The sequence below is a fragment of the Corvus moneduloides genome, chromosome 1 (assembly GCF_009650955.1).
Source record: "Corvus moneduloides isolate bCorMon1 chromosome 1, bCorMon1.pri, whole genome shotgun sequence".
Lineage (NCBI taxonomy): Eukaryota > Metazoa > Chordata > Aves > Passeriformes > Corvidae > Corvus > Corvus moneduloides.
Window position 1 is genome coordinate 2,461,961 of NC_045476.1, and position 12,487 is coordinate 2,474,447.

The window sequence follows — 12,487 nt, forward strand, 5'->3', positions numbered from 1 at the left end:
CAGGATTCAGAATGGAGCAACTGAACAGAGAAATATTTTTTTATATCACATTCAGAAATATCCTGAGAAAGTCATGAGCAGGAGGAAATCTCAGAGTCAGACCGCATCTACAACTTGGTAAATCTCATTTATCTGCATCTCTGTGCCTGGATCTGGAACGGCAGCATTAATATTGGTGGATTAAGTAATATAAATTAATACAAAATACCATCAGTTAAGCTGATTTCTAAATTTCTGAGATCTAAATTCCATAGGACGTTGCTCTGGACAGCTCCAGAAGGGATTCCTAAATCACAGGCTGCAGCCCCAAAGGAGTTTGGTAAATTTAGGAGTGGGATCTCAGACAGAAATTCCCCTCCTTTTGTGGTCATGAACTTTAAATTAGAGTGGACCTCAACAGGAGCTGGGATAGTGATGGACGAAAGTTTGGGAATAATTCTGTAAGGGCAGATTCCAACTCTTCTTAATCTGTTGCAAGCTGAGGAAGAGAAGAAGCTTTAAAACTAGTGGCAGAAAATAATTGGCAATTGAGAGATGGGATTGAACAATGTCCATATATGCAAATCCCAGACCCCAAAAAACCCATTTTAACTTTACAACATAGAGCAAAGTCTACTGCAAGCACCCATTCTCATCCAGAATAATTTAGTTTTGTGTAATCCAGAAAGGCACCGTGGCTAGTAGGAAGGCTCTGCACAGACCCCAAAGGTCTAATGAAAAACTGCAGAAAACTTAGGGAAAAGAGTAAACCAGTGGAAATGAGCAGTAGAAGAGAGGGTGCTCTGGAAGGAAATAAATCTCCCTGTAGCTGATCCAGTCCTGGACTCACCATGTCCTCAAAGGGAGAGATTGATGGTGGAAACAAATCTGATCTCCAGAGGAGGAAGAAGTACAAGTTTTCAAAAATAGGAGCAGAAGATGAGAAAGGCAAGATGAGAAAGGCAAATAAACCCAAGAGGATTGGTCTTCCACGATGGCTATAAATGGGCTCTCCATTCTCAAGGGCTCTTTCCACCCTTGCCTGTCTCTCAGTGCAAAAGCCAGAGCAGAGATGGCTGGAGAGCAGAGGGGGTGACCTTCAGCCCCACGTGGTTGTGACTGGAGAATGGTGAGGAGGAAGAGAGGAATAAAAAAGCTGCTGTCTCCATTCATCATCTCAGTTCTGGCCACTGTTTGACCCTTCAGTTAATTCTTTGCTTTTAACCCCGTTCCTTGGGAGTAGGGACAGAATCTCAACACAGAAACAAAATGGGCTTTTCCAGTGGTTTCCACTGGAGCAGATGTGGAGCATCGGCTTCCCTGTGCTTGCCAAGAAAACACTGTATTTACCTGGAAGTTTTTCCATGTTAGAAACACCACGGAGAAACCTGCAGGAGAAACTGCATGTTCAATATGTAAGTTAAGAGCACTGAAGCCTGGGGTTAGGCCTTGGGTCAGAGGGGACCTTTAAAGATAATCTAGTCCAACCCCTTGCTGTGAGGAGGGACAGTTTCACCTAGATCAGGCTACTCAGAGCCCTGTCCAGCCTGACCTTGAATGTTTCCAGGGATGAGGCATCTACCACCAGCCCAACTTCAGTCAAAAATATAAAGTAAAGCCAGCAGAAATATGCTGAGAAATCATAATTATGCATACAAATTTGGCTTGGTATTCCTGTGTCTATTGGAGGTGGTAGGATCAGGCTGTGTCTGCACTAATGGTATTATGAAGAGTAAAAATAAATATATTTTGGGACAGATGACTTGTGCAGGAAATGTTCTAACTTTCTCTTCCTGGTGGTCTCCACATGTTAAGGGTTAACCCCTTTCTGTGTTCTGCATGTGGAAATGCAGATCTCTGGTCTCAAAAGTGTCTGTAATAAACAGGATAGAGATATGTTACATTAATTAAATATTGTTAGGAAGCTGATGAGCCTACCTTAATAAAGGGCATTTAACCATTGAGGTGGATGGAATTAGGATTTTAGCCAAGGATACTCAGGAAAAGGATGAAGTCTTTGAGTGTTTACAATTTTGGGGGGTCCAAAGTAGCAAAATGGGAGGTCAACACAAGCACATGAAATACAGCAGCACCCAGCAGAGCATTTCTCAGCTGGAGCACTTCTCATGCTCGTTGTGTGTTCACACTCAAGGACATTAATGGAGCTGGAGTTTTCCCTGGGGACAAGGGCACTGGGGTTTTCCCTGTGGATCAGGAAGTGGAAATGGGCATGTGAGTGTGTGCGTTGTGCGTGTCCCTCCCAAAATGACCGCTTCTCCAAAAGCTGGAATGCTTCCCCAAAAGCTGGAATGCTTACCCAAACTAACCCCACTGCGGCGCCTTGGCCGACCATGGCATGTGCTGGTGGAGTGTGGCTCCCCGAAAAGTCTCGTCTTCCCGCCAACTCCACCCCTTTCTGCCATCAGAGAGGAGACCATAACCACGGTGGTGAAGAGCCCAAGACAAAGGGGAAGGGTTTCTCCTGCACGTTCTCCTTCAGGTCATTCTCCTTCCCGCTCCCCATGGCCGGAGCTGACTCCGGAGCCGGTTTATGTCTCCAAGATCAGGCAGCCTGTCCACAGACATGAGCAGGAGGCAGCACCAAAGTCTGCTGCTGTTCCCAGGCTTTATGTCACAGAACATGAGGACATGCAAGGGGCAGTGGCAAGAGACGTCGTCGTGGAGAGCACAGGGGAAGAGAAAAAGCCCAAGTGGGTCGAAGTGGAAGAAATAATTGAATTCAAGGTGAAAAAATCACCAAAGCCCACAAGGAAAAGAGGCTCTTCCCCAGCAAAGCAAGAAAAAGATGACTCAGGGGTGTTAACATTCACTTTTCCCAGCTCAAGGCCAAAGCGCTCCCCAGAAGATGATCCAAACACAAACAACTCCAACAATAAATTGGTGGAGCAGTCAAAATCTCTGCCAAATGAGCATCTCTCTGAAGGTGACATCCAGCCTCTGGTGTACACAACCGAGCAGGAAGGACCTCAAGTCAGCAGCGAAGAGAGAAACTCCCCATGTGGCTCTGAGCAACTAGGAAGTGATTCATTTATGGATTATGGAACTGAAGGAAAGAGCTGCCCACAGGAATCAAGTGCTGACTGTGGGTCAGATGCTGCCTCCCCTCTGCTTGCCTGTGGAGGTGAGCCTTTGGTCTTCAGTTTTGGGACAGCTGCCGCAGACCAACACGAAATTCTGTTCTCCCTGGCAAGTCCAGAGGATAAGGAAGAAGTCGATGAAGTGGATGTGTCTTGGCATGTTGGAGAGGAGGTACCCGAAGTAATACAGGACATCTTTCCCGAAGAGGACAACGTCATAGTGGATGAGCCAGAGGAACTACACACAGACGACATCAGCACCCGGGACCGCAAGATTTTAACACACAACGGCAAACTCTTAACTCTGGAGGACCTGGAGGATTATGTCCCTCAAGAAGGCGAGACCTACAGGTGTGAGGATCAGAAGCAAACGGCAGAGAAGCCCTGCGAGATCTCCGTGCTGCAGACGGAGATCAATGAGCCGACCCCGACCATCGGGAAGCCGGTGCTGCTGAACCTGGTGAGGCCCGTGGTGCCCGAGCCCAGGCAGAGGTTCTTCAGCCAGTACGAGGAGCACGTTCCTGGGGGTGTGTTCGTGTCAGCCTCTCGGGTGACCGGCGTGCAGTCCGCGGGCCCCTCCAACATCTCCTTCCGTGTGAGCGATTCCCGCGCGGCTCCTCCCGGCCCCTCCTTCACGGTGAAGCCCTCGTTCTGCACCGAGGTCCAGCGCTCAGCAGACAACGGGCAGTCCAGCTTTAAAACTGAAGTTTCCACGAGAACCCTCAGCTACGGGACTGTTGGCGAGCCTGTCACCTTGCACATCAGCACAGAAGACCTCTCCCAGAGCTGAGCGGATGCAAGCATAATTTTTAACACCGAAGAAAGCAGCTTTTTAAAAAAATATAAATAATCAAAATTGTTGTAAGCAAGGGGAATTGGTGGCAAAGTTATGAGGTAACAAGTACAAGGGAATACCTTAGAGGGAAGTGTATTTAAATATGATATGTCCAGCTTTTCCAGTCTTAAAGGGAACAGTCTGTCAGAACAGTTTGTAACTTTAAAGGCTTTGATCTAGGTGAACATGTATCATTCCATAGCGGAGCAGTGATGGGAGGTTTAGGAAAAGCCTGATTCTTCTACCTATGACAGAAATATAGATGCAAAAGTGCTTTTTTGTCCATGAACTTAAAAATTGTTTCGTGTGCCAGTTTACGGTGTGGCAAGGAGGTGAAAGTATCTAAGCTTTTCAGCATCCTTCAGCAGCCCAGGACAGGAGGTGTCTCCTGTCGCCGTGTGGGCCCAAAGGTCATGAAGCTTCACTCTGCTTTGACCATGCTCTACACTTGTGACACCAATTAGCCCTACCAAAATTTCTTCATAAACCTTTCAACATGCACAGTCTGGTTGCATTATTTTAACCTTCTGCCTTATAATGAGATATATAGGAAATATTACAAATACCAGGGATTCAAAGGGCTGCTCAGGCCTTTTGGTTGAAATCCCAGATTGACTCTAGTCAGTGGTGAAAGTCCCACTGTCATGAGGAAGCAAGAGTTTTGTTGTTCTCTTCTGCTTTACATGAAAAAGACTACCTTTTCTAAATGACTGATATTTTCAAATCCACTTCCTAGTTGTCTGATAATGTAGCTTTCATTATTCTGCATTCTAGTGTGGTGGATTTATAAAACATCTCTTTTAAAATATAATTTACTTAAGGTGCACTGAAAGATTAAAGTGCTGCACAAAATGATTTCTGCATCTGCAATCAAACATTAACACGTACAAAGAACTACAAATGTGGTCCTTGTCACTAAATATGACTGGATGAGTATTTGTTCTCCTGAACACACCAGTGGTGAAACATTCCTGCTAACAGATTGATCCATGATGTCCCTGATATGTGATAAGAGGAATTTACCACTGAGCTACGGCAAAGTAGCAGGAGCACAAAGACAATTTAAAAAAAATAAAGACAAAAGAGAGCTTTACCTTAAACATTCGGTTGAAACACAGATCTGTTCCAAATGTATTGGGCTGCCAGTTGCAATTGCATTGTATTACTGTAAGCAGGAAGGTCGAGATGCCTCGGAGAGGGACTGACTGTGGGGTTCCTCTGGAGCTCTGCAGCGGGAATGCTGCATGAGGGGGAGGCTGAGGTGCACTGAGCACAGCCCACTTCTGTTGGCTTCACCAAAAATGGTTGTTGCCGAGACCTTCAACAAGCTGCTCTGAAAAGAGATGAGCTCCCAGGCCCATATCCTGGCGCCAGTTGGAGTCAGATGGAGTTTGTCATTGGTCTCAGCAGGACCCAGCACTGGCTCTCTCTGGTAACAGAGATGGGGGGTGAAAAGTCCCCACACCCTGTCCCAGCTGAGCTCTGTAACAATGTTCAGTAGAAACTGCTTTCATTTATGGTTTAGGGAAACCAGAAATGCTCAGGCATAGTTGAATTTCTAAGCAGCACGAAGAGAGAGGGTGGAGTGATTTTCTGCCTTGGGAATGAATGGATGATGTTGGCTCTGTGTTTCCCAGCCAGGTGATATAGAGGAGCTTGTTCTGGAGGCTTGGGGCAATATTCCTGCCAACAGGGACTGAATTCACAAAAGGTGCTTGTAGAAAAGTTATTTTTTTCCTTCTGCAGCTGCACCTTGTGCTGTCTAAAATGAACATATTGATTTCACAGCCTTTCACTTTCAGCATCCACTCAGGATGTCGTGTGCACTACCTTCATGATATAAGATGCTTTTCCAGTGGTGAAGGAAATCAAGCTTCCTTTATGGTACTATCCCGTTTTTTATAACATCTCCTTGGTTTATATACTGTTTGTTTTATAATGAAGCAATACGATGGATATATATATTAGTGCTTTTTTCATATATTGCACTGTACATTGGAAAGTAACACACACACAACGGGGAAATGCTTTCAAAGCCAAAAATATTTCTTTTATTTTGAGCCTGACTCTGATCTCAGTTATTCCAGTATCAATCTAGAATAATTCCACAGAAGGAAGTGGATTTGATTCAGATTTATGAAGATACTGCTGAGAAAAGAATTTGCCCTGTGATAGTCTTCAAAAAACGTAATATTCAAACAAAAGTTAATGAGGATGTGTAAAGGAATGTGGAGGTTTCCTCCTGTTGTGGTTGGCACTCAGGTTTTTCTAAAGAAGCTCTAAGGCTGCACTTCAGAGGGTCATAGAAGAAATAATTATACTTTGATTCATTAGCTCAAAGCAATTAACATCTGTTTACATTTTCTTTTGAAATTTAAGCAAAAGAGAATCAATTGAAGGGAATTCTTAAAATCCTATGCAGGGCTCTGTTCAAAAAGTGAAAGGTTTATGAGAAGTTCAATACATATATTTTCAAAATGTTTTCCTAGAGGTTAAAAATTATGCTTGTAAGTGATTAAACTGTGTAGATAACTAATGAGATGTGTGGGGATTTATTTCCTGTAGATGAAAAGATACAGCTGTATGAAAGATTTTAATACAATGAATGTTTTACTGAAATTCCTGGAGGTAAATGGGTATTAATAAAGTGGAAACTTCTGTTTGCTTGAAATACAAAAAGGAAAAAAAACACACAAAAAAAAGTCAAGTGCAAGATACGCTGTTAGATGCTGAGTTTATATCAATAAATGTCTTGCATCAGCTGTCACTGAACTCGTTGGATTTCTGTGTCCTTTGTTACAGCACTTGATATTCCATCAGCTCATCCTCTTCTCCCGCTGACTTCAGCAGGAGCTGGATTGCAATCTAAGAATATTAATGCAGTTGGGCTCTGGCTCCTTTTTATGGGCAGTTTCAGGAGAGCTGAAGTGAAAAAAAACAGTTTTAGGGATATTTCCAACTCAGGAATCTTAAACAATTCACATCTTCTTGGGTTCTTCTCTGAAACCGAACTGGAGCTTCAAAATAAGTGTCAGTCTTGAGTTCCCAGGGATGAAGTGAAGGAGATGTGGGGTGGAAAGGTTCAAGGCTGAGATTTTAGAGCTAGGAAAGAGGTTGGTTGTCCATTACAGGCTGTCACTACTGTGGTGTTTGTTAGTTCTATTTATCTTGGGGGATATTAAAGTTCCTCAGCCTGAATCAGTGTCCTAAAGAAGGAAGAAAGTGGTGTAATGTCCCTAAGCAGGGAGGAAAGTGGTGGTATTAGAGCATGGGGGAGATCTGTGATTATATATAACCTCTATATCTGTGCACCTGTGAATACATTTCCCCATCAAGTGACATTAAACAAGTCAGAGCTGTTTGTTCCAAATACTCTTATTTTTTTCTCAAACCACATCATGGTCTGAGTTTTCTCTCTTGCTTGGCAAGCAGTTACATCATGAACGTGATCAGTTGTCTTAACCTGACCTGCATTTTCTCTGTCTTCATGATTACATGGGAGCTTCCCTAGGTAACATCCATGCCTTCGTTGTGCCTCTTCAGGATTTGTGGAAGGTTTATCAGGCAGCAGAGTGGGTGAGATGAGCTCCTGCAGTCTGTGATCCCATCCCAGCCTTCTACATCCAAACCCAGCAGAAATATTCAGATATCGTGAAGTAGGACAAATGCATCACTCTGGAGCAAAAAGTGGCTTTTCTGCCAGACTTTGATGAAAAAGAACAGCCCTCCCTTCTTTCCCCTGCCCTTCCCAGAATCACTGATGAGGCTGATTCCGTTTGCTCCTTTTCCTTTCCTGTGAGATAACTTCTTCCTTGCATGTAGGGTCTGTATCAGTGCAATGGGTTCATTTCAGTGGTCTTATCCAGTGATTGGTTCTTCTTCCAGAGGGTGCTGGGGCACTGAACAGGCTCCCCAGGGAATGGTCACAGCCCTAAAGCTGCCAGAACTCCAGAAGTGTTTGAATAACTCTCCCTGAAACAGAGTGGGGTTGTTGGGATGACTGTGCAGGGTCAGGAGTAGGACTGGATGATCCTTGTGGACCCCTTCCAGTTGATGACATTCTGTGATTCTAGGATTAATAAAGGTATTTTTGACAGACCAACCAATGTTGAGTTCAGCTGGGTGATGGATCCTTTGTTCCACTGTCTGGGAACAGGCCAGGGGTGCACACAGTGTGGCACAGTGTCCCCAGCCTGCTGAGATACAACTTTCCAAAGCATTTTGTGCCAACTTTCTTATTTTAACTCTTAGCTACGCTCCCTCTTGCTGGAATAAGCATTTCTTTGTCAACTCCCTGGTCCAGGAGTATCGAATTTCCCGCATGTTCACTCATCAGAGGAAATAACTTTCAGGGATGGGACTACACGATTGCAGGGATTTATTGTTTAAAATAACGAACACATCAGTCGAGGCGTGAGATTTTACAGTACCTCCAAATAATGGTGACTAGTCACAAGATTTAGAGTTACATCATAATTTATAACTTTCTAATCCAACAGACACTTAAAACGACACTTTGTTTTGGATTTATGACCTATCACCTGTGGCACTTCTCACTGCAATGCAGCTGCATCTTGACCAATACCTTCTCATGTCACATACAGATATCTCTCTTATACCATCTACATTCTTAACTTAAACTATATTAAATCACACAATTATATTTAAAACCCTCCACTAGAACACCCAGTGTACAATTTTACTTATAACTATAGGAACACAGGCTCGTGATCCTTTTGGCAATGATCTTAAAATCTCTGTCAATTAAGCCAGACCTAGTCTCTTCCAGGGTTGTAAATCAAAGCCTCCTTTAATTGCAGGAGTTTCTACTCCTCTGTCTCCCACATAGGAGGGGAAAGTGATACGATTGCAAATATTTCCATGGGTTGGATGGTGCTGCTGTTTTCTTTTTTGCCCTGAAGAGAGAAAAGTTGTTGTTCTTGTCTGTAGGAATGACTTCCCCCCAGTCAGACACGGAGACTACTGTGCAGGCCTCGCTCCAGCGTGCTGATAAGGAGATCAAGACAGCTCTGAAAAAACTCATGGACTCGGCATCACTGCTGGTGACTCTTCCCCCGGGCATGCGAGCAGATGGTGGCCTTGGCCTTGGCCCTCCTGAGTCTGTTCCTTCAGAGTACTCAGGGACAGCAGCCGGGCCCTCTGTGATAGTTCATGAAGCCAGTACCCAAACCCAGACTGCTGGAGCCCATGGTAGGTTTGGCACGAATGTGGGAGATGTCCCCTGGGAGTTGAGAGACAGAAAAATATTGAACATGCCAGTAACAATATTTTTAACCTCATTTTTCTGTCACTGTGTTTTGAGCAGATGAAGATTAAGAGAGGGCTTTCAGACCCAAAGAAACATGGTGGGGTGGGTTGGGGTTGGATCTAAGTTTGGGGCAGATCTTTCTGGAAACAGGAGGTGTTTGAAAACCATGTCTGAAGTAGAGTTTGGTTCATCACCTGCCCAAATTAAGGAATAGGGCATTTTTTCCACCTTTGGGGCTTTGTCCCTGGTCTTGCTTCAAGTACTTTTGGGGGAGAAGGCAGAGTGAGATCCCTCCTTTACATTCGGAGAAGTCATCTGGGTTTTGATTTGGTGGGGTGGGTAAGGGTGCTTGCTTTTATTGTTTGCCATAAACAAGCTGGAAATATCTTTAATATCCTGCACCTTCCTGTCAGAGGCCTTCCAGGGGGTTGAGTGCATCAAGTTCACCTGGATTTCCCTGACCCTGGAGCCCAGACAGACTCCTTGCAGCTCCTGTGTGACTAAACCCAACCATGTGTGTGGCTGTGTCTTGCCAGGAGAACAACTCCTTTGTCTTTCTGTTGTTTTTAAAAAATCAGGGATGAGCGACAACCCTTCCACTCTTCCTCTGCTTCTGCCATAACAACTTGTCTAAGCTGTCTCTGTGTCAAGTCAGAATAACTGTTCTCCACCACTGTTAACTGAAAGGACAATGCCAAGCAGCCTTCAGCCCCCAAACTCCAGATAACTCTTTAAAAAAATAAGTATTCTTGTTTTAAACTTATAAAGGATAAAAGCTGATCATGGAATCAGACCCAAAACAACAGCATAAAAAAATGCCAGGGCTTTAAAACATTTTTTCCTTTCTAGTAGGAAATCATCTTTGAAAATAATCCTCTGGTGAAGTGGGATGACCCAAAAATCCTAAGTAAAATGTCACCTAGCAGATTATTTCCCCAGTCACAGCTACAGAGAAAATACAATAGTGAATGAGATGGTTTGGCAGGTCTTTCATCTGAGCAAAACTAAACATGTTATGGGAATTATTTTAATCAGATGGAGACTTGACAGCTCTCTCTATGATCACATGCCTTAAATAAAAAGGAGGCAAATATTTCAGTAGTGCTGGTGGTAGGAAAGCACAGTCCCAGAACCTGGGATCTCTGATCCAGTAATGCCTTCCATGTTTTCCATCCCAGTAGAGCTGCTTTATGTGACTTCTAGAAACAGCTGCTCTTTTCCAAAACCAGCCAGCACCAAACATCCTTAGAGCGCTCCCTAAAATATTCCTACCTGCTGGGTAGAAAACTCCTCTGGATTTAACGTTTTCTCCTTAAATGAAAAAGAGATGATGCACTTTATCCTACGGTGTAATTCCAATGGTGAATATCAAAAGACAACCAGTACTTTTGGAACGTGAGATCAAACCAGGTTTTGAAGCTATACCTGATAAAATAATTAATAATAAAAGAAGAAAATTAACTGAAACAGCCATCAAGCTACACCATCTTTTGGTTTCCTCAAGCCCCAGATGCCAAACGTTGCTCTGGTGTAACAGAACAGTACAAGGACATTTTCCAGTGAAGGTGCAGCAATACTGATGATGAAACATCACCAGGTCCTCTGTAAGAGTCCATATTACCTCCATATCAGTAACATCCTTGGGCAGGACCACCAGTTTATGCTGGTGTGAGCTCACTCATGTCCCTGATGCTGCCTGTGATCACAGCAGTGAGTCAGGAACTGTCCTAAGGCAAAGTTTAATGGGAGAACTCATGTGTACAAAGCTAACACTGGGTTTCCCTGGAGTGCATTTCAGTGGCGGACTTGCCAGTGCTGAGTTGATGGCTGGACTTGTTTTTAAAGGTCTTTTTCAACCTGAATGATTCTGTGATTCCATGATTTCCTCACCACCATGAGCTGGAACTGAAACACAGTTAAATTATCTCCTGTAAAGGCTGTGTGAACCCATGCTATCCTTCCAGCTGACCTATTTCCCCCTGTCCCTACTGCTTTTCCCACCTTTGTCTCTGTGTGTTTCCTTGCAGAAAAGTCAGTTTAGCCCAGTCAGCCAAGTGCCACCACTCTGGTGTTGTCCAACCCCTTTGCTTCCTGTGCTCTTTGCAAAAGTGCCAAATTCTCCTCTAACCTTCAGTGACTGCACCCAGCTGAGGTCAGGTGGACTCAGCTCTGGCACAAGGCACAACAGAGCTGGCTCCAAAGGTTGCCTCTGGGTTTCAGGCGTGCTCTCATGGGTGTTGTGTCTAACTTGCCCAATTTCTGCTGCCATCCAAAGCACAAAGGCAGGTTCCAGCTGAAGAACCAGGGGTGCCGAAGCCCAGCCCTGCTCCTTCCCGGGAAGAGGCGGATGCTGGAGGTGAAAGCGCTCAGGAACGCACTGTTCCCACTGACAGGTAAATACCCACCTCAATATTTCCACGTAATACATGTGGATTTCTGAAAGTGGCAGAGTTTGTTGCAAGAAAAGCAAATCCTCTGTGGTGGACCTGAACAGATTCTTGTAGGTTTGTTACTATTTTCAGAATCCCGGTGGCAATGCTTTGTCAAAGAAGGGTAAAAGAAGGTTGGAGAGAAATTAATCCCCCCCAAACCAAAATTCTTGTATTAATTTTAAGCAAATAACTCTTTGTCTGTGGTTAAACAGATCAATGGCGGGGTGTAATCCTGCACCTCTTGTATGTGGCTATGCCATGATCTTTTCTCTTGGGTTTCCTGAAAGAACGTCACCAGATGCAGGGGCAGGAGGCTGGAACAGGAGAGAAGGAGATGTGGTCTGGGATGTGCACAGTGAAGTTTATATCGAGACCACGGAAAGAACTCGTGTGTATAAGACTGAGGAGAAGACTCCAACAAGTAAGATCAAACACTGTTTCCCTTCCTAAATCCCATGATTGTCACTGTCTTCTCTTTTGGTAACAACTCCTGATGACTGTTTTTTTAAATATTCTGATTTTTTGAGTGGTAACTGTTTATTAAACAAAAAGTAATAGATAAGTGTGAAGATAAGAAGCCTAAAAGTAATGCCAGTATAGAGAACCCCAAATAAATTGCTGCTTTACCTCTTGATTTGACTTTAAACTACAGTTACATCCTAAATGGCCTGTCCTATAAATCCCGTTTGAGTAACTCCACCTCTGCCAGCACACTGGGAATGAAGTTGCAGTGTTGTGCATGCAGCAAACCTTTTTGTCTCACCAGGTCCTCCCTACATGCAAGTGACAATAGAGGATGTGCAGGTGAACTCTGGGGAACGTGCCAAATTCCAGGCAGTCATTGAAGGAACCCCTCAGCCCACAGTTTTATGGT

The 12,487-nt window shown here is 44.2% G+C and overlaps 1 protein-coding gene across 1 annotated transcript in view; it reads left to right on the plus strand.

Moving 5' to 3' along the window:
- Nucleotides 1–6,684, plus strand: part of OBSCN (obscurin, cytoskeletal calmodulin and titin-interacting RhoGEF) — a 142,241-nt gene extending 135,557 nt beyond the window's left edge. Inside the window, exon 94 of the mRNA XM_032133486.1 lies at nt 2,406–6,684. Within this exon, the coding sequence (XP_031989377.1) occupies nt 2,406–3,867 (1,462 nt within the window). The 3' untranslated portion in view covers nt 3,868–6,684. The remainder of the gene's footprint in view (nt 1–2,405) is intronic.
- The last annotated feature ends 5,803 nt before the right edge of the window (nt 6,685–12,487 follow it).